Source organism: Capricornis sumatraensis, chromosome X (genome assembly GCF_032405125.1).
Source record: "Capricornis sumatraensis isolate serow.1 chromosome X, serow.2, whole genome shotgun sequence".
NCBI lineage: Eukaryota > Metazoa > Chordata > Mammalia > Artiodactyla > Bovidae > Capricornis > Capricornis sumatraensis.
In genome coordinates this window covers 4,582,228-4,604,973 of record NC_091092.1, presented here as the reverse complement: position 1 = coordinate 4,604,973, position 22,746 = coordinate 4,582,228, and the positions used below count along the sequence as shown (strand labels likewise).

At 36.9% G+C, this 22,746-nt stretch overlaps 1 protein-coding gene across 1 annotated transcript in view; it reads right to left on the bottom strand.

The window, feature by feature from the left end:
- DIAPH2 (diaphanous related formin 2) overlaps window positions 1–22,746 on the bottom strand; it is a 980,877-nt gene that overhangs the window by 344,194 nt on the left and 613,937 nt on the right. The window contains exon 24 of the mRNA XM_068961943.1: window positions 19,065–19,189. Within this exon, the coding sequence (XP_068818044.1) occupies window positions 19,065–19,189 (125 nt within the window). The remainder of the gene's footprint in view (window positions 1–19,064; window positions 19,190–22,746) is intronic.

Below are 22,746 nucleotides of genomic sequence, written 5' to 3'. Positions count from 1 at the left end.
TGACACACTAGCTGTATCTTAAATTTTTTCCAATTCCTTTGTTAAACTTCTAATCTTAATTTCTCATTGGTGGAGTAGCCCAGACCTTAGTTTCTGGATTTCTCTATCTGTACTCTCTCAGTTCATTCAGTTCAGTCGCTCAGTCCTGTCCAACTCTTTGCGACCCCTTGAATCGCAGCACACCAGGCCTCCTTGTCCATCACCATCTCCCGGAGTTCACCCAAACTCACGTCCATCGAGTCCGTGATGCCATCCAGCCATCTCATCCTCCGTCATCCCCTTCTCCTCCTGCCCGCAATCCCTCCCAGCATCAGAGTCTTTTCCAGTGAGTCAACTCTTCGCATGAGGTAGCCAAGTACTGGAGTTTCAGCTTTAGCATCATTCCTTCCAAAGAACACTCAGGAATGATCTCCTTTAGAATGGACTGGTTGGATCTCCTTGCAGTCCAAGGGACTCTCAAGAGTCTTCTCCAACACCACAGTTCAAAAGCATCAATTTTTCAGCACTCAGCTTTCTTCAGAGTCCAACTCTCACATCCATACATGACTACTGGGAAAACCATAGCCTTGACTAGATGGACCTTTGTTGGCAAAGTAATGTCTCTGCTTTTGAATATACTACCTAGGTTGGTCATAACTTTCCTTCCAAGGAGTAAGCGTCTTTTAATTTCATGGCTGCAATCACCATCTGCAGTGATTTTGGAGCCCAGAAAAATAAAGTCTGACACTGTTTCCACTGTTTCCCCATCTGTTTGCCATGAAGTGATGGGACCAGATGCCATGATCTTAGTTTTCTGAATGTTGAGCTTTAAGCCAACGTTTTCACGCTCCTCTTGCACTTTCATTAAGAGGCTTTTTTTTTTTTTTGAGTCTTAACAATAAAAACATATTTAATAGCCTTTATTTTTTCATGTACATCAAGAGGCTTTTTAATTCCTCTTCACTTTCTGCCATAACGGCGGTGTCATCTGCATATCTGAAGTTATTGATATTTCTCCTGGCAATCTTGATTCCAGCTTGTGTTTCTTCCAGCCCAGCATTTCTCATGATGTACTCTGCACAGAAGTTAAATAAGCAGGGTGACAATATACAGCCTTGACGTACTTCTTTTCCTATTGGAACTAGTCTGTTGTTCCATGTCCAGTTCTAACTGTTGCTTCCTGACCTGCATACAGGTTTCTCAAGAGGCAGGTCAGGTGGTCTGGTATTCCCATCTCTTCCAGAATTTTCCACAGTTTCTTGTGATGCACACAGTCAAAGGCTTTGGCATAGTTAATAAAGCAGAAATAGATGTTTTTCTGGAACTCTCTTGCTTTTTCCATGATCCAGCAGATGTTGGCAATTTGATCTCTGGTTCCTCTGCCTTTTCTAAAACCAGCTTGAACATCTGGAAGAACTTTGAATGCAGATTTCCAGAGAATAACAAGGAGAGATAAGAAAGCCTTCCTCAGTGATCAATGCAATGAAATAGAGGAAAACAACAGAATGGGAAAGACTAGAGATCTCTTCAAGAAAATTAGAGATACCAAGGGAATATTTCATGCAAAGATGGGCTCGATAAAGGACAGAAATGGTCTGGACCTAACAGAAGCAGAAGATATTAAGAAGAGGTGGCAAGAATACACAGAAGAAGTGTACAAAAAAGATCTTCATGACCTAGATAATCATGATGGCATGATCACTCACATAGAGCCAGACATCCTGGAATGTGAAGTCAAGTGGGCCTTAGAAAGCATCACTACGAACAAAGCTAGTGGAGGTGATGGAATTCCAGTTGAGCTATTTCAAATCCTTAAAGATGATGCTGTGAAAGTGCTGTACTCAATATGCCAGCAAATGTGGAAAACTCAGCAGTGGCCACAGGACTGGAAAAGGTCAGTTTTCATTCCAATCCCAAAGAAAGGCAATGCCAAAGAATGCTCAAACTACTGCACAATTGCACTCATTTCACACGCTAGTGAAGTAATGCTCAAAATTCTCCAAGCCAGGCTTCAGCAATACATGAACTGTGAACTTCCAGATGTTCAAGCTGGTTTTAGAAAAGGCAGAGGAACCAGAGATCTGTACTCTCTAGGTAATCTTATCTAGTCTAATGGCTTTAAACAGCATTTAAGTGCTGGTGGTTTCTAAATTTTTATCTCCAGTTTGGGTCTTTCCCTATAGTTTGGTCTCAAATGTTCAAACATTCTTGGCTTTGCATCTCCAACTGTTTGCCTAACAGTGTTTCAAATTGAACATGAAACCCAACTCTTGATTTACCACTGCCACAACCTTCCTTCTACCTCATCCAATCTCCCTCATCCCTGTAATAGTCATTCAATTGTTTTCAATCCTCAAATGGCTTTCCATCATACAATAAGGTCTTCACTACCTTTTTTCCTTCTGACTTTCACTCTCCCACACTACAAAGCAGCCACCATTGTATTCTTGCTATTCCTTGTGTGGGGGAGAAAATTTTGTCATGCTCAGTTATCTCTTTAGCAAGTGGATGGATTATTCTGAGCTGAAAGCAATCCAGGAAGACTCAAGAAGAGCCTTTGACCTTTCCCCTAACTGCCTTTGGAACATAGAGGATGTATTCCAGGCAGGGAGCTATCACTATAGATAACTAAGGTATGAACTAGGTATGTAGACAGGGAGGAACCTAGCTAAGTCTGTTGGTTAAAATTCCTCTGTGTCCAACCCTCTCTGCTTGGCCCAGCAAGCATTTGTTTACCACACACTGGCTTTTCCAATTCCATGTCAACTGCCTTCCTTCCCTTTGAAGTTCTACACCACTGCCCCCCCCACCCAATATGATCTTTTGTCTTTAGCCGAAGATGGTATTTAAGGTGAGGGCCTTGGCCATTTTGGACAGTTACTCAGTTTCCTTGAGTTTCTCCTGTAGATACGTTACCAGCCTTTTGTTTGATTTTTCTCCTGTTAATCTATTATATCTCATGTTAATTTAATTCTTAGACCAGCCAGAAAAACTAGAAGGGTAGAAGGAACTGCCCGACACTTACATGCTGTAAGCATGCTCATGCTCACACCTTAGAAACACTAGTCCCTTGTGCATGGAAAGTTCTCTCAGTTATTCACAAACTTCATCTCATTTGATTCAAATCTCTGTTTAAATGTCACTCCTTTATAAGGGTCCCTCCTTTGTTTAAATAAAAAAAAAATCATTCTTAACCTTTCACCTATCTTTACTTTTCTCATCACACTGATGTCTGGTATTATATGACAAATTCATTTTTTGATTGGCTATTGCACTAGAATATATGTTCAAAGACTGATATATATGTGTGTGTATATATATATATATTTAAGTTTCTCATCACTGAAAAAAAGAGAGCTTGCTATACAGTAGGCATTTGATAGATATTCCCTGAATGAACACATGACTTTGTCATCAGTAAAAATGGTATAACATTATATTAAAATTATCAATACTGGTAAAATGAATCAGAGAGGAAATTAATTCAATATTTATGCATTTAATGTTTGAGTGGAATAAGGATGTATAGACTACATTAGATTAAGAATATGAGAAGGTTTTAGAGCTGAAAAATACATTCGAGATTACCTAATATAATTCCTTTGTACTTAAAATGTATTTAATTGCCTAACTTTGAACTGAGCCATTTCATTTCCCTGATTTTCTGGGTTCAGGCTAATTTACTGAAAGCTGATACTTTTATTTCCTCTAAAGAAAATGATTATTAAAATACTTTATTTTTAATAATATTAATATTTAAATGTAAACAATGACTTACTAAGAGGAAAATAGTAAAAGTCATAAATCTAAAGACTGCTAGATCAGTAGTAGAATTATTAACCTAAGCACATCTTAGCATTTTATGTTATGAAAAAGATAAAGAACAACATATAAACGAGGCAGGGAAAAACAGTGATGTAATATGCCCCATTTGTAGTGTGACAATGTACATTTGAGTTAATAAAGAAATCTTTAATTATCATATTAATAATGTTAATCTCATTACTCTTGGTATTTCACACACATGTACACACACACACATATGCCTACACATGTACCAACACAAGACTCAAATCAAAAGAACTGCCACGTTTATATAAACTTATCATTGAAAGATATGACCTTACAATCCAAACTAGATCTTCTGGTAATTAAAAAAACATCATTTTAACACCTAACCTTCGTTCAGGCAGCAGAGTTTCTTCTGTAAGACTAACCCATGGCAGCTGCATTTCATTTTTATTTGAAAAGACTGATCCAGTGTTTTTATACCTCTCGATTAAGCTGTTTAAATGAAAAAAGTAAATGTTGAAAATGGAAACCATTGTAGGTAAGCTCTAGGTAAATGAGTAATGGGCAAATCTCTGGTGGTTTGAAAGTTTGATTTGGATAAATACCTAAATCTATTAGAACCTCTTTAGCTAAAAAAATTCTAGCTCCCACAAGGTTAGTAGAGCTTTAGGTTTTTCCACTGAATCTGACACAGCTTTTCAAAAATACCCACATTCAATCCCTAGCCAATAATAAAGGCAACTTTGGGAGAAAAAGTTAAAAGTTCTTGAAATATAAAATGTCTTCAGTATTTGGTTCCATTTGAGAGATTTCTAACTCTCCAACTTTAAAACTCCACTAGAAGTATAAATCCAGCAAGACCATGGACAAGAAACTAGATGTATTAGAATTACTAAGGAGCAAATCATGAAGGTACCAAACTGTCAAATATTTTTAACACCTGCAGATAAACAGGCAGAAGTAAAAGTTCATCTTTGACTCTTCCTTGACTTCTTATCCATCCTTCACATCTCAGCTCAAGCATCACCTTCTCAGGAGAGCTCTCCCTAACTAGGTTGCTGACTGGTATAGCATTATAAATCTCTTTCATGTCACTTGCCATGGTTGCTTGAGGAGTTATTTAATGTATATCTCTTCCAGGACACTAAAACCTCCCTGAGGCTATGTCATGTCTTACTATTCCAAGTATCTAGGACAATGTCTGGAACATAGTAAGAATCGCTAAATAAATATTTGTGGAATGAGTAAATCCTCGAAAACATCAACCAGGTGCAAGACAATATAATAGCTTTTGTTATGAAACATGTCAGGATAGATATGAAAAAATAAAAGAAAATTATAAGATATAAAATAATAATATTATACAAAGGTAAGCTTTTTATTGCTGTATTACAAATCCAAATTAGAGTGCAGTTAAATTGAATGTGAAAAAATTCATCTGCCCCATTTGATAGACATGTACACAATCTTTCTAATACTGGAAACAATTCTGACTTTAGTCGTTACTTGGTCAATATTTGGCAAGTGGCAAGTATCACCTCATTTTAGCAAATACCATGTGGCGATTGGAAACAGGGACAGAAATATAACTAAAGGTATTTGTCTTTCAGCTCTTCCAGTTCAGTTCAGTTCAGTTCAGTCGCTCAGTCGTGTTCGACTCCTTGCGACCCCATGAATCGCAGCACGCCAGGCCTCCCTGTCCATCACCAACTCCCGGAGTTCACTCAGACTCACGTCCATCGAGTCCGTGATGCCATCCAGCCATCTCATCCTCTGTCGTCCCCTTCTCCTCCTGCCCCAATCCCCCCCAGCATCAGGTCTTTACCCACCAAATACTGTTCAACCTCTTCAGACCAGCATTCTTGATTTTTCGGAATTTGAGTTTTTACTCATTTTCCTACAACTAGGAATTACAACTAATTTTCACTACTCTGAGCCAAATGTGCATTTGATATTCTTTTGACACATTTTGGATCTTTACAGATTGAGTCTTTGTTGCTAACTTTGCTGGTATAACTCTCCATGAACCCTTCCCCCAAGTTTTCAGTCAGAACTGGTCTGAAGTCAGAAGTGGTCAAGATGATGGATGTGAACACTATACAGACTGGAAGTCTTTATGAATGCACTGGGATTTATTTTACAGAGCAATTTTTCCATTTTATATTACATTTATCATACTCATATTGTCTTATAATATCAGTATATTGTTCATTTTATTTATAAACTTATATGTTCTGAAATAAAAGGTCTACATTTTAGTTATTTTTAGATACCTCACACACCTAATGCTTTGTTCACAAGGCACATTCAGGCATTAAAAGAATGATAATACACATATGGGCAGAAGGGAGATACAAACTTTTGTATACAAAAGGGAGAGCAGAGGGCAAATTGTCTGTGTCAATTATGTACTGATATCTGAATATATAGGCAGATATGTTAAATAATCTAACATATATGCCCATCATATGGCCTCTCGATGCCTATAACCAATTAATTATTTTCAACATGAAATATGAATTTAAGCTATTTAATTTTATAATACAGGATTCAGGACTCATTGAACAAAATAAAGTTTAGTAATAAAAAAATCCTATTTGTAAATATAATAAGGCCTATAATGTTTAGTTGATCACTTCAAACCTTAAACTCTGACTCTCCTTCCATCCAACCCAAGAATATCTGCATACAGTCCACTATGGGAGAGTTCTTAGAGTGTAAATCATTTTCATATTTATCTAATCAGACACAACTAGCGAGGGGCTTTTTTTGGGGGGGGTTGTTTAAATAGACATTACATGACTTTCAAAGTCAAAGAGAATTACATCTTGGGTGACCTATGAGAGGACGTAGCAAAATATTTTTAACTACTACCTCTGCAAAATATTCTAACATCCTTGAAATACAATGTCAGCAAAGAGCAAATCATGCATTCATTCATTCACCAGAGGTGTATTGAGCCCTACTATGTGCCAGGCCCTGGGAGTGCAAAAGATGATCAACACAGAACCAACACAGTAAACTTCCTACACACAGAGAGCTTATGTTGCAGTCTTATCTCCTCCATGAAGCTGCTCCAAACCACAACCTTCCCTATCTGGTGAATTCTTAATACATTTTAAACCAATGCTGTAAATAAGCAGGACCTTATGGGGCCTTCCGGTTATAGACCTCCCCTCACCCCCAATGTCCTCTGCCTGCCTCTTGTTTGTAGAAAAGCTATAAGCTTCCCAGGCCTCCCGTGAGTCACAAAAGCCTGGCTCAAGAATTAATGATTGAAAGGATGTGTCCATATAGCAACAAAAACAGTGATTGGGCCAGGAAAACTGGTAAAAGTTTAAACAGTAAACCCATCACATGGCAGTCCCAGAATCTTTAGTTTCTCCCTGAAATAGATAACAGTATCTGAGGCACATTTCCTGAGTTGTTTTACAGATCCTAAAAACCCTTACCAAATGGAAGAGGTTAACTACTTGATGGCCATGAGCACTTAGCCCCCCAGACCTACTAGGGCAGGAGGATTGCTATGTTAACCCCTGTGACACAGTCATGTTACCTCACCATCAACCAATCAGAGAATTGTGCACGAGTTAATCACATGCCCTGTGATCCCAGTCCCTCACCTGGCCTTTAAAAATGCTTTCCTGAAGCCCATCGGGGATTTTCAGTGTTGTGAGCATTACCTGCCCCAGACGCCTTGTCTAGTGCCCTGCAGTAAATGTTGCACTCTCCTTCACCACAACCCAGGGGCAGTCGATTGGCTTTTTGCATATGGGCAAGCAAATCCGAGTTTGGTTCAGAAACAGTGTCACCCAACTAAACTTTATAAAACACCATCCTTTGAATGCTTTATTTCTCATACACATGCTCTTAACTAAATGTTAAGCTTCTTTAGAGCAAAGAATATTTTTTACTTCCTTTTATGGTTCAGTCCCATGGTAATTAATAGTGCTAGGTTCTGGAGTAGCTGTTTAATGAATAGATGTTGATTGACTGATAAAAACATGGAAGGAAACTTATTTTTGAACCTAAAAAAAAATTGTTGGTACATACGGTTCTTAATTATCTGCGTTGAGGGAGATAGTTAATGCAAAACAAAGAATAATATACAAGTCATTTCCATGTGGCTTTGGAATGTATTTTCATACTTAACTTTTCATTTGGGTCTATTGCTTGGCTTGAGAATACATTTCCAACAAAACAATAAAGCTGCCATGTGAATTTCCAACTGTGATCAAAGCTGGAATGCTCTCTCACTACAGGAAAAAGAGGAAGAAATACTGAAATGGCCTATTGGATTTTCAGCCTGCACTACACTCATTTACAATGAAATCAGCTTGGACTGTTTGTTGCTATCTTCTACTACTTGTACCTCCCTGACTACATGCCTTTTTGAAAGCATTAAACATAGCTGCATGTTACTTTATAGGTGTCCTAAGATTTAGAATATTGCCTTTCACTGAGTATGCGAGTATCTTCAAATTCCATTTGTTGCTTCTTTCTCTGTTATACCTAAGTGAAAAAGATAGTAAAAGTCACTCAGTTGTGTCTGACTCTTTGCGACCCCATGGACTGTAGCTTGCCAGGCTCCTCTGCTCATGGAATTTTCCAGGCACGAATACTGCAGTGGGTTGCCATTTCCTCCTTTAATGGATTTTCCCAACCGAGAGATCAAACCAGGGTCTCCTGCATTGCAGGCCGATTCTTTACCCTCTGAGCCACCATGGAAGCCCAAGTGAAAAAGATAGGTATTTGTTTAATCGCAAACATCTGGATACTCCCGGAATAATGAAGTGAAAGCCTCCTGCTTCTTCCATAGGCACTTACTGCATGGATGTACTTTTCTGTTTCAGTCTTAACATACACACCCCCCACCCCACACACACGACTTAGATAAAATGAAAGTGGACAAAAGAAGATCATGGTTGTTTACAAAAAATATTTTCCTTGGGGAAAATAAATTATTTCCCATTTGTGAGGTTTAGAGCAGAATGGTCATTAACACCTTGTATATAGATAGGTTCTTCATTTTACAAAGCATGTTCAAAGTCATTACTATACCTAGTCCTAATAACAACATATGTGAGGTGGGCAAGGCAAGCATTATTTTTTCAGCTTTACAAATCGGGAAATAGTGTCTTTCCTAAGTTTACAAAGACCATGGCTAAAACTTAGGTCTATTGATACACATTCAAATGTCTTTTCATTCAAATAGGTTAATAAAAAATGCTTTGCATTTGTACAGCACATTGAAGTTCAAAAATACTTTTATATATATGGGGTAAATAAAGTGGACAGAATTTCTCAAAAGTGTGCAAAATGAAATTGGCTCTCTTTAGGTTTGGAGTCAGGACCATAATATAGAAATCTGGAAATGAGTAATTGAGCAGAGTTGCTGTACACAAATTTGATAATGTCCTAGCTGATATGAAAAATGCTTAACTAAATATTTGCTTTCAATAAAGAGGAGTTGGGACTTTTGCCTCTTACAACCAATTTCAACTTGGCTCCAAAATCACTGCAGATGGTTACTGCAGCCATGAAATTAAAAGATGCTTACTCCTTGGAAGAAAAGTTATGACCAACCTAGATAGCATATTCAAAAGCAGAGACATTACTTTGCCAACAAAGGTCCGTCTAGTCAAGGCTATGGTTTTTGCAGTAGTCATGCATGGATGTGAGAGTTGGACTGTGAAGAAGGCTGAGTGCTGAAGAATTGATGCTTTTGAACTGTGGTGTTGGAGAAGACTGTTGAGATTCCCTTGGACTGCAAGGAGATCCAACCAGTCCATTCTGAAGGAGATCAGCCCTGGGTGTTCTTTGGAAGGAATGATGCTAAAGCTGAAACTCCAGTATTTTGGCCACCTCATGCGAAGAGTTGACTCATTGGAAAAGACTCTGATGCTGGGAGGGATTGGGGGCAGGAGGAGAAGGGGACAGAGGATAAGATGGCTGGATGACATCACGGACTCGATGGACGTGAGTCTGAGTGAACTCCGGAGAATGTGATGGAGAGGGAGGCCTGGCATGCTGCGATTCATGGGGTCGCAAAGAGTCGGACACGACTGAGCAACTGAACTGAACTGAACTGAACTCATGACTATTCTTACTCAAACATCAACTGATGACTAGGTAATATTCTGCTTCTCACTGATGAATTTGGGAAGGCTTTTCTATAGTTTCTTTATAATTTTTTCATTCCTTTTCAGTTCTTACCATTGGTGAGTGCCTTAGCTTTAAAGGAGTAGCTGATATGTGATCCTCTCAAGTTGATTATAATTTTAAATACTTGTCTTATGTATGTGTATGTGGATGGATGGATGGATATCTGTGTATCTATATATCCACCGTCAAGATTTCAGCTGAAAAAGTTCAATGAGGTTTGTTTTGTATATCTTTCCATTTCTAACTTCAGTAATGAATTGGGACAATAATAAGTAATTACCCAATTTCACCTTTGCAAAACAAAGGAGAGTATTATTACATGTTTACTGACTTGCTTTCTTTTCCAGCATATTTTTTATTTCTACCTTATAAAGCTAATTCACTTCCCATATCTCAAAGTTTAAAACCAGAAGAAAAGATCAGGTGCTGTTCAATGAAAAGTAAAGTTTATTTGCTATAATATTCAAAAGTTACCTCAAAAAGATTCTAACTAGAAGTAACTGAACGGACATCTAATACAGAAAAAGACACTAATATAATCTGTCTACATTATAGAAATAGTGCCTGATTGAGACATTGCTGCAAGAGTATATTAATTGACTCATACTAACATCACCATCATTGCCTATAAACTGTGTGTATTCAACATACCATGCATTCCTTTCATAATTGATAATAGTTTTAGTAAATTTCAAATAAAAGCAAAAAGAAACAAATGATGGCTACAATATCCAATTTAAGCTCTTTTCCCAGATGAGTCTCTAGTAGGCTGAAAGGGTTTAAGCATCCTTTAACTAAGCAATACGCTCTTTTCTCACCATTAGCATCATGCACCAAATGTCTATCAATTCCCTAAACAAAGTTTGAAAAATGGAGCTCATGGTAATTTCAGGCTGCCATTCAAATAAGCAAGACATTTCAAATAGAAAATTTTTGAGCTGACGGATCTGAAAAACTATATGCTCCACTGAGACAGTTTCTTAGAATGTGATTTCGAAGAGCCAAAGAGATAATTCTTATACCTGCATTTTAAATCAAAACCTACAGGAATGACAGTGGAAACATGATATACCCCTTTTCCTTTTGTCAAACTGAAGTTATGCCAGGATAACAAGCTGTTTTCTACTTACTTGCTAGAAGGTTATTTAACATTTGTCATTATTACAATGACTTCTAATATATTAAATAAACATTTACTAGGACAATGTTCTATAAAGAACTGTGCTAAGTTTGTTGTACTCAAAGATGAATAAGGATTTCTGTCTCAAAAGATTTTATAACCCAGTGTACAAAACACATACACACAAGCAGAGTATAGGCAAGTCAGTAAGTACAATGATCAAAATATTAAAATGCTATGAGAACACAGGGGACAAGGAAATTAATTATGTTTGCTATGATTAAGGAAGACTTTGTGGAGGATATGGTATAAGTGAATAGTTAATTTTTAAATTAATTTGCAAACCTTACGAAAATATATTTTTTCCTCTGAAGCAACACAGAGATTCACAGTCAACAAATGTGAATTTCATCTCAGATTTATGAAGCTTTCTGACCTTAGAGGCAGCATGATACCATGGTTACAAGCACGAGGCTTGGAGTCTGAAGCTTGGAGTCTGAAGGAGCAAAACTTGCTTGAATCCTGGCTTTCATTAAATGTCAGACTTGAAATATACATAATCTTGCACAGGTTTGAACCTTTGAACCTCTATAGCTTCAATCCTCACATATTTAAAATGGGGTTAATCATAGTACCTACCATATAGCGAAAAGCAAAGGTTAGAAAAGGAAAGATATAAGCATCTGGATGCAGAGTTCCAAAGAATAGCAAGGAGAGATAAGAAAGCCTTACTCAGTGATCAAAGCAAAGAAACAGAGGAAAATAACAGAATGGGAAAGACTAGAGATCTCTTCAAGAAAATTAGAGATACCAAGGGAACATTTCATGCAAAGATGGGCTCGATAAAGGACAGAAATGGTCTGGACCTAACAGAAGCAGAAGATATTAAGAAGAGATGGCAAGAATACACAGAACTGTACAAAAAAGATCTTCATGACCCAGATGATCACAATCGTGTGATCACTCACCTAGAGCCAGACATCCTGGAATGTGAGGTCAAGTGGGCCGTAGAAAGCATCACTACGAACAAAGCCAGTGGAGGTGATGGAATTCCAGTTGAGCTATTTCAAATCCTGAAAGATGATGCTGTGAAAGTGTTGTACTCAATATGCCAGCAAATTTGGAAAACTCAGCAGTGGCCACAGGACTGGAAAAGGTCAGTTTTCATTCGAATCCCAAAGAAAGGCAATGCCAAAGAATGCTCAAACTACCACACAATTGCACTCATCTCACATGCTAGTAAAGTAATGCTCAAAATTCTCCAAGCCAGGCTTCAGCAATATATGAACCATGAACTTCCAGATGTTCAAGCTGGTTTAGAAAAGGCAGAGGAACCAGAGATCAAATTGCCAACATCCACTGGATCATCAAAAAAGCGAGAGTTCCAGAAAAAAACATCTATTTCTGCTTTATTGACTATGCCAAAGTCTTTGACTATGTGCATCACAAGAAACTGTGGAAAATTCTGAAAGAGATGGGAATACCAGACCACCTGACCTGCCTCTTGAGAAACCTGTATGCAGGTCATGAAGCAACAGTTAGAACTGGACATGGAACAACAGACTGGTTCCAAATAGGAAAAGAAGTATGTCAAGGCTGTATATTGTCACCTTGCTTATTTAATTTATATGCAGAGTACATCATGAGAAACGCTGGGCTGGATGAAGCACAAGCTGGAATTAAGATTGCCAGGAGAAATATCAGTAACCTCAGATATGCAGATGACACCACCCTTGTGGCAGAAAGTGAAGAAGAACTAAAAAGTCTCTTGATGAAAGGGAAAGAGAATGAAAAAGTTGGCTTAAAGCTCAAGATTCAGAAAACGAAGATCATGGCATCTGGTCCCATCACTTCATGGGAAATAGATGGGGAAACAGTGGAAACAGTGTCAGACTTTATTTTTCTGGGGTTCCAAAATCACTGCAGATGGTGACTGCAGCCATGAAATTAAAAGACGCTTACTCCTCGGAAGGAAAGTTATCACCAACCTAGACAGTATATTCAAAAGCAGAGACACTACTTGGCCAACAAAGGTCCATCTAGTCAAGACTATGGTTTTTCCAGTTGTCATGTATGGATGTGAGAGTTGGACTGTGAAGAAAGCTGAGCGCAGAATTGATGCTTTTGAACTGTGGTGTTGGAGAAGACTCTTGAGAGTCTCTTAGACTGCATGGAGATCCAACCAGTCCATTCTAAATGAGATCAGTCCACGGTGTTCACTGGAAGGACTAATGCTGAAGCTGAAACTCCAATACTTTGGCCACCTCATGTGACGTGTTGACTCATTGGAAAAGACCCTGATGCTGGGAAAGATTGAGAGCAGGAGGAGAAGGGGACGACAGAGGATGAGATGGCTGGATGGCATCACTGACTCGATGGACCTGAGTTTGGGTAAACTCTGGTAGTTGGTGGTGGACAGGGAGACCTAGCGTGCTGCGATTCATGGGATTGCAAAGAGTCAGACACGTCTGAGTGACTGAACTGACTGAGTGACTGACCCTATAGTATTGCCTTGGAGATCACTTGAGATTGTATGAAAGTGAAAGTGAAAGCTGCTCAGTCCTGTTCGAGACTCCATGGACTGTGCAGTCCATGGAATTCTCTAGGCCAGAATACTGGAGTGAGTAGCCTTTCTCTTCTCCAGGGGATCTTCCCAACTCAGGGATCAAATTGCGGTCTCCTGCACTGCAGGTGGATTCTTTACCAGCTTAGCCACAAGACACCTATATATTCTTAGCACTGTGTCTGGCACTTGGCATTCACTAAACAGTTGCTATTATCTATATTTTACTATCATTTTTATTGTTATTACTATAAGTGATTATACCTTCTATTGCAAATTACTGTGCAAATAATTGAAGTTAAATACACACACACACACACACACACACACACACACACACACACACACACACACACACACACAAACTTGCTTTCACTGCCAAGGGCCTGGGTTCAATCCCTGGTCAGAGAACTAAGATCCCACAAGCTGTGTGACACAACCAAAGTAAATAAATAAATAAACTTCCAAAATATTATGAACAGTGCATATTTCAAAGAATGCTAACAATCTTCCTTTTTTTAAAAAGGAGTCTTTCCCCACTATTACTGACCATGTTCCCATGGTTACTCTCTCTTTTTCTTTCTTTCTTTTTTTTAATCCTAGGCCTTCTCTCCCTGAGCAGTCTCATGAAAACCAGTTTTGCTTTGAACTTCCAAATTTGCTGAGTTTGAGACCGGCAGGCAATTGAATCTGTGAACTTCTCTGTAGTCTAGCCTAAAGCTCTTGATTTTTCAGGAGCTAGAAAACAGCCAAGATTGGTACATTCATACTAGGGGAAAAAGCCTTGCTGTTGAGGTTTCTGTTTTTTTTTTTTTTTTCTATTTTTTTTAATGGGCATTTACTTTACAAAGTATGACTCGCCCTCTCCTTAAACCTGTTACTGGCATGTTCTCAAAGGTGACTAATATTGCTGAGGTTGAATAATAATCATGTGAGTTTTTCATCTTTTCAAAAATTATTCACTTAATAAAGAAGAGTGGCAGAAAAACTGACATAGCTGCAGTGCAGTAGAGACCCTAAATCTATTCTGAATTGTCTGGTCAGGGCAGTGTGGTTCTTTCAGAAGTTGATTTTTAAACACTTCAAATGACTCTCCCTTCTACTATGAGGAAAGCCGAGGTGTTGATAGTGAACTGACAGAATGTTAATATCATTAACATTCTGTCAGGTCCTCTTGTCAATGTGTTAATGGTGCCCCTGTTATTCAGTCCTCCCTGCCCTCTGGTTGGTGAAATGATTTAGCCAGCAGTCAATCAAAAAGCTAAGCTGATTTGGGGCAATAGACAGCTCTGCCATTGACAAAATCTATGTGAGCAAATGTGGTAAGAAATTTGTCAACAGCATATAAGCAGTAAGCTCAACACTGTGGGTAATGTGCTTTTTAGACAGTTGAAGACTGGACCACAACATATATTTTAAAGTCTAAGGAGCCCTCTTTTAAGAATGGGTTTTCCCACAGGAAAAAGCAAGCAGCAGTAAGTAAAAGTGATGCATGGATTTAAAAGAAAGAAAGAAAAACTCTTGCATACTCATGTAATTGATCAAAAGACAAAAGCTGAAAAACTTGGAATCCATATATAATATCAAGTTCAAGAGATGGGTCTCAAGATCGACAAGCAGACCACTCACAGGGCTCCCTCTCACCTCTCTTAAGCATAGGTTATTTTTCAAAACTTTGAAACCCACAGTGATTCTGAACCTCATCTCACCAATTTTTGCAACAAGTGCCAAAACACAGACAAAGACTACCAAATTCCTGGTCATCTTCAAAAAGGGATGACCTGCTGAAACTAATAACTTTAAAACAATGAAGCTATGACAAATAAACGTATGGGTTGTTGAAGTTATTCTGAGACAACTTGAGCTCATCATGGTAACACAGGGACAACTGTGAACAATTTCATCAACAGACATGGAAAATACTCATTTAATGAATAGGAACCTTTTTTAAAGGCTCAAGAGGATAAAATTGAGCAGTATCTGATACATGGTAAACATTCTGCTAATGAGTGAACATTACCATTTTTATTACTTACTAAAAAAAGAATATAGAGTCTATTTGAATTCACTGACCAAACAATTGAACCTAAAACTTCCAGTATTATTATGATGAGCATATTGACATGAAGAATACAAAGCACTTTGCTTTAAAAAAAAAAATCACAACAGCAAATTTCCCAACATGGTATCTAGATTTTTGAAGCATGTGTATTTTAAAATATGTGGTGCTATTATATCCAATAATATACTATATATATAATATATTATATAATATATCCAATAATATATTATATCCAATATATCCAGACCATCCCTTTTCATCCTAGAACCTCTCTACTATGATTTATGAGAGAATTTTCTCTATTTCCCTCTGCTTTACAGTCTTATAAAATTAATCTTGCTTCGTTTACTCTTTCCACCGTTTTTAAAAAAAATTAGAACAAGCAAACAATTTGGGGTAGAGAAAGAGTCAGAGGTGACAAGCTTCATTCTAAAGCCACTGACTATTGTTTAGGAGGCAGGAAATGGCCTGGCTTACTCCATTCATAGGAGAGGTTTCATTACTTTTTTTTTTTTTTTTTTTGACATTTACTTTTAAAAGATTTGGGTTATCCTTTCTAACTGATTACACTTTACATGCTCTAAAAAGGTGATTCAAAGTTACTCAACTTCCCGTGACGATGTATATGAAGAAAAGTTTTATAACTACAAGCACAGCTAACTACTCTTTCAACAATATCCCTTTTGGTGTGTTAAGTAAAAGGAGGATCTTGGATTAGATGACCTCCATTGTCTCTAGCTATATTATTCTGTGATTTAATACATACTTATTGAATGCCTTCACATTGTAGGTGCTGCACATCGGGGTGGGCATATCGGAATTAACATGCTGGACATGATCTTGGCCACCAGGCCAGCAAGACAGAGAAGTGAATCAATACCAGACTGTCAGCAAATTGTAGTCAAGTTTTCCACCTTGTGCACTGTTGTATTTTCATGATTTGGTAACACCAAGCATAGTTTTATGAATTCCATCAATAATGTGAAAGAACAAGGGTGGACATGGGGTGCTGTGGGGCGTAGACCAACCTAGAGATTTGGTGAAGATTCAACCTACATATTCATTTGCCTTCTGGCCATCATGCCACTGCTGCTAACCATAGCATGGATCCCTTCTAAAAGTCTAGAGTGGCACTGCTATGCAGTTTTGAACTCACAGGCCTTATAGAGAGGTTACTGTTTAAGTAAAGGTAAGATTACCTTCATTTCAGAGATAACTACCCCCATACTCAATTTAAAGGGTCACTGACCTGAAGTCAATTAATTTATTGGCAGGGTACAGAAACAGTGGAAAGATCATCCAGTACAAAGAATCTTACACTAAAAATAAGATCATGGTTCTAATTTTAAAACTGAATGAAGTATTCCACAAGGAAATATCCTTCACTTTTGAAATTGCCAAAACAGTAGGAAAAAAATTAAATAAGCACTGAAATTCATATAACATATATACATATGATGATTAGATCTTTCGTTTGCCATTTTCTAGAAGATCCAACCTCTCAGTGGTTGTCCAAGGGGTCTTCCTAAGCAAGAATAATTTCAGTACAGTTTTACCATTGTAATTTATTAATTTGGAGTTTTTAATCAACTCCAACCAAAAGATAGAGTCAATAGTCTACTTTTTCTCTAAAATAAATTGCTATATATTTCATTTTTTCTAATATAATATCCAAAGTAATGGCTCCATACATTTTAATATAGTTTTCAATCCCCATGTAGACAGTCACACTTTGGTGCCACTTAAATGAAGAATAACCATTCATCCATAACATACAGATACAGAAGGCTCTGGATTTTCATTCTAAAGCACTTAATTACCTGCATAAAGAGAGAAATAAAATAGAATCCAGGCCAAGTTCATGAGGGCTTGAAATTACTTTTCTTTTTTGAAATGAGCAACAAAGATTCCTCAATGTTGCATGCTGTTGTGTGGCCATATGCCAACTGTAGAAGAAAATGTTAAAAAGAAAAAAGGGATCAGGAATTAAACACAGATATGTAAGGCAAGAAACAAAATCAAAAGGTGAAAACTGTAGGCAGTGCTTCCAACCACAAGACAATATAGCAAATTTGAAAGACAAATATAATCAGCAACAAAGTTAAATCTTCATATTAAATATTTCAATGTGGGCAGCTATGTAATTAAAAGTTATTTTTGAGGATTTCCTGCCTCCAATCTCCCACAAACATATGTTCCTAATATTCTTATTTACATAAGTACTCAGCATCACTAAAGGACCACACAGAATACAGTATTAATTTATGAACCAAACATTGAAAACGAAACAAAAAAATTTTTTCACATAAATATAAAATGCCATCCTCAAGTAATTCAAGTTCAGAACCATAACTTCCAAGCTGGGCAGGAAAGAAAGCATATGAGAGAAGAAAAAGGCAATAGATTTAACCTTGAAACAAGGTGACTGCCATATAGTTGTTGAAATAATTTACTTATTATCAGATAAAGAATTTACAGTATTTATTCCCCCTAGAGATATAAAATGGTGAATCAATCTGCAGTTCAAGATATTTATTTAAACCCAGAGGAAGAGGATATGACTTTAACTTTTGAAAAACAAAATAGAAAAATAATCAGGTCTAATATAGTTTATCTTTAGATACCAGATTTAACATTAAACAGTTCAAGCTAGATATCATTTCTCAAGTTTTCCTTTCATATAATTCTGTAATTTATATGAATATACTGTATATAAAATAGGGATTTAAAAACATTCATGTAGCAGGCAATGCTTAATGTTATACAGATAGCTATTACAATTTACTAAAATACATAAGCTACTGATCATCTATCCATCCATCCATGCATCCATTTTATTCTTCATAACCTTTCAGTCTACTGATATCACTTATCCTCTGATTGCCCTTGAAAATGTACGTGTCCCCTCAGAAAATACCTGCACATACACAAAGAGAACAAGAACAACAAAAAAGAACTCTGACAAAAAATTTCTTTTATTGATCATTTCCTTTAAGCAACTGGTTATATAAGGAGAGTCTTTGTTTTGCTTTAGGTCTTATCGAACTTCATAAGACTTACCTTGCATATCTTGTAGGCCTTCAGATGAAACTCTTCTTTGAGAAATGGCATTTTTCTTATATAATCATTCCCTTGCCTACTCTATGATTCAAAATGTCACGAACTAAAATTTAAGCTGCTAATATAAAAACAGCCTATACACAAATCCATCCGAACCATGTGAATAGAATGGTAAGTTTAGAACTAACCACAGGGTAAATAGATATTTGGATAGACAGAGACACACACACAGACACATACACACAGACACACACACACACACAGACACACACACACACACACACACACAGAAACTAACAAATAAAATGCTTAAAAAAGGATATTGTCATCTTTTCCACAAACTTATCATGCGGATTTTCTGTTTTGGGGAACTGCTTGATGTCACGTTCCAGATGAACAATTTGTTGTTCCATTGCTGCAAGGTTGCTCTTGAGAATTTGAGCTGAAACTAAAGAACAACGTGCGAAATGTTTAGAATACTTTACCAGGCATTCCACAAAACACCTAAAAGGAAACCATACCAGTTCAAACATTTTTTTTAACGTGGAGAATAGTTTCATGAAACCAACTCACATTTTTCTCAATTATTGCTCATAAAATGTCTACTCTCCATGAAAGAAGTTTTGAAAATGTATGATATAATATAGCAAATCATCATGTTTAATATGGGAATGTCATTTTATTCAGCCATTAGCTCAAATGAATCCATTTCTATTTAAATTTATTGATGGACTTCCTAATATTTCATTCTTTAAAATCTAATGTGAAGATTAAAGAGAAACTAGGGTTCAAAGAGATCCTATCTATTTAATGCATGTTCTTGGCTATGTAAATGATTAAACGTTAAATTACATAAAAGGATCAAATATTTTTCATTGGTGAAAGATCCTGATTCTTATAAACCAATATCTATGGTTTAAATTCCTGAGTTTAGTACTTTTCATACTCAGAGACAAGAAAAATAACTGTTGATGTGAAGAATTTAGAGCAAACCATAGTGAATACATATGCGCACACACACCCACAAAGCTTCAGTGAGCCCTCAAACGGGTTCAATAGCTGCCTGAATTACTCCAAATATTTTTTGCACTTTTCTTTTTCTCTCCCCATTGACAACCAATAATTTTAAATATTATATTCAAAGCGCTCTTAAATATGTGCACACTTTCCAGATCTCTCAGGATGCCTTCTTTTCACAGAGCTACCTTTTTTTTTTCAAAGCTTATACTATTTTATAGATACTCAATTACTCCATGACTGCCAATTATGTATGAAGACAATTCTATCAATATCAACAGTATTTGACAGAGTTCTAGTTGAAAAGACAAGGTAAGTATTAAAATTTGATAGGTAGCCCATGACATTGATTTTTAAATCCAGGTTTCTGAAACACAGTTCTTTTCATTAAAGGACCATGAAACAGAAATAGAATAATATTACAATTCTTTTTTTTTTTTTAAGTAAATTGCAGTCTCATTCAGAGGCATATTAGAATTACAATGAATAATTCAAGAGACTGACAAAAATCAACCCCCTGGCAAATTTCAGCCAGTCTTCTGATACAAATTCATCATGCTGACATACACACCTATATAACTCAATGAGGAGAAATTGCTTAAATATACTTGGAAGTTCAAGAGAGTGAAAATCAAATAACAACACTAAAGACATATTATTTTTTTTTCCTATTAATCTGTCAGTACAAATAGCTAGGTCCAATTTAGTTCCATTTGTTTAGATCTGACAAACTTGGAGATTATTCCTTATTGGAGAAGTCAAAGAGTTTTGCCCTGCCAAAAATGTGCTAATGGCTCAGTAATCATTGCTTGCTTTATTTAAAGGATGAATTTACTGTGAAGACAACCATTCTCTCTGAGTTTAAAGCTGAATTTTTCCACTTCAGTTTTTCCAGGAGATTCTTGCTAATTATTCAAAAGGCTCTCCATTCCCACTCACTTGATGGAAAGCTGAAGATATGAAATTGACAAGTTGTTTATGTCATTTAGGCTACATGGAAGAAACAAACTCATGATAACTTTCTGCAATAAACAAAATGTGCCCAGAGGCAAAGTTTATGTCACAATGGAAATCCCAATAGTAAAAAGGGGATGATCTGAGGACTGTTCTGATTGTTCGATAAAGAAACAGCCTAATCAAGTTGCTATACACACAAACGTATAGATAACTCAAATAACAAGAGACATTATTTTTAATTCAGTGAAATTGCTTTTACCCTAAAGTTGAATTCTGAATAAAACAATATTTTCTAGACATCTATCTGACTCAATTTCACATGTCAAATCCTTAGACCTCTGTAAATCCCTCTAGAGCTCTAGTCCAAATTCTCTAACATTTATAGACACTTCTATTTGTTTAAGTGATCTTCCACATTTCACCTTTTGTTTTAAGTGAGAGTTTTTTTGTGTTTTTTTTTGGCTTTGTGTACATGAACACAGAGTCTCTGTTCTAAACTGTCATGCTACTTAATAGTAAGATCCCTAACTAACCCTTTGCCTTTCCCTCAGGAATGTACAGGAATGTTGCTCAGTCGTGTCCGACTCTTTGCAGCCCCATGGACTGTAGCCTACCAGGCTCCTCTGTCCATGGGATTTTCCAGGCAATAGTACTGGAGTGGACTGCCATTTCCTTCTCCAATAGATCTTCCTGACCCAGGGATCAAACCCGGGTCTCCCGCATTGTAGACAGACGCTTTACCATCTGAGCCACCATAATGGCTTTGCTTTTCCCTCAGTACTGATCATATACTGTACCCAATGAATGTTTGTTGAATGAATATGTATACTTCAATGAGTTTTGAATTGGATTTAAATGTATGCCCACTTCTGCAAATGGATGTGTATGTAGAAGTTAGATAAAACAAAAGTAATCAGAAGTTAGAGTATTAATTATTAAATGAAAATGAAAAGGAAGTAGGAAGCTGAAGTCTATATAATATACAGAGGAGGCAGGGTTGCAGGATATGCTTAAATAAAGGGGAAAGTGAAAAACTGAGATAAGGAAGAGAAGTAAGGGAAACCTTTTCCTAAGCTGCTCTGTCCTCCCCCTGTAATAAACTATTAATATTACGCTGGAACAAAAGAAAATAAAATACTAGAGAGGTGAGAATCCAAGAATTTTAGCACACCTGAAAATTTATAGCTGCATTAAGGAAAAAATACCATTATATAAAATATATCTCCTTAAAAAAAATATATATATATATATATATATCTCCTTAAATTGTTAGAATTATGGTATCTTAGACTTGGAAGTGATATTAAAGGAGATATGGACCAGCCCCCTCAAGGTTTAAAAGCTCAGATTACACAGCATCATTGTTAGCCTTCCAAAATAGAAACAGACTCACAGACATAGAGAACAGACTTGTGTTTACCAGGGGGCAGAGAGAACGGAGGTGGCAAGGACTGGGAGTTTAGGATCAGCAGATGTAAACTATTACACATAGAATGAGTAAACAATAAGGTCCTACTGTATAGTCCAAGGAACTATATTCAATATCCTGTGATAAACCATAATGGAAAATAATATACGTATAACAATCACTTTGCTTCACAGGGCTTTCCAGCTGGCGTTAGTAGAAAAGAACTCCGCTGTCAATGTAGGAGAGATAAGAGATGCGGGTTTGATTCCTGGGTTAGGAAGATTCCCTGAAGGAGGAAATGGCAACCCACTCCAGTATTCTTGCCTGGAGAATCCCATGGACAGAGGAGCCTGGCCAATTACAGTCCACAGGGTCACAAAGAGTTGGACATGACTGAAGCGACTTAGCATGCATGCATGAATCCACTTTGCTGTACTGCAGAAATTAACACAATACTGTAAATCAACTAAAGTTCAATAAAATTTACTAAATAAATAAATAGACAGACAATCTCCATTCCCAGAAAACAGAGCCTATGACAAAGCCTGCATGTAACAGCTTTATCAGTGGTTAAATCCCATTAAAACAGGCATGAGGGAAAAGAGAAGAAAGCGGATGCAAGA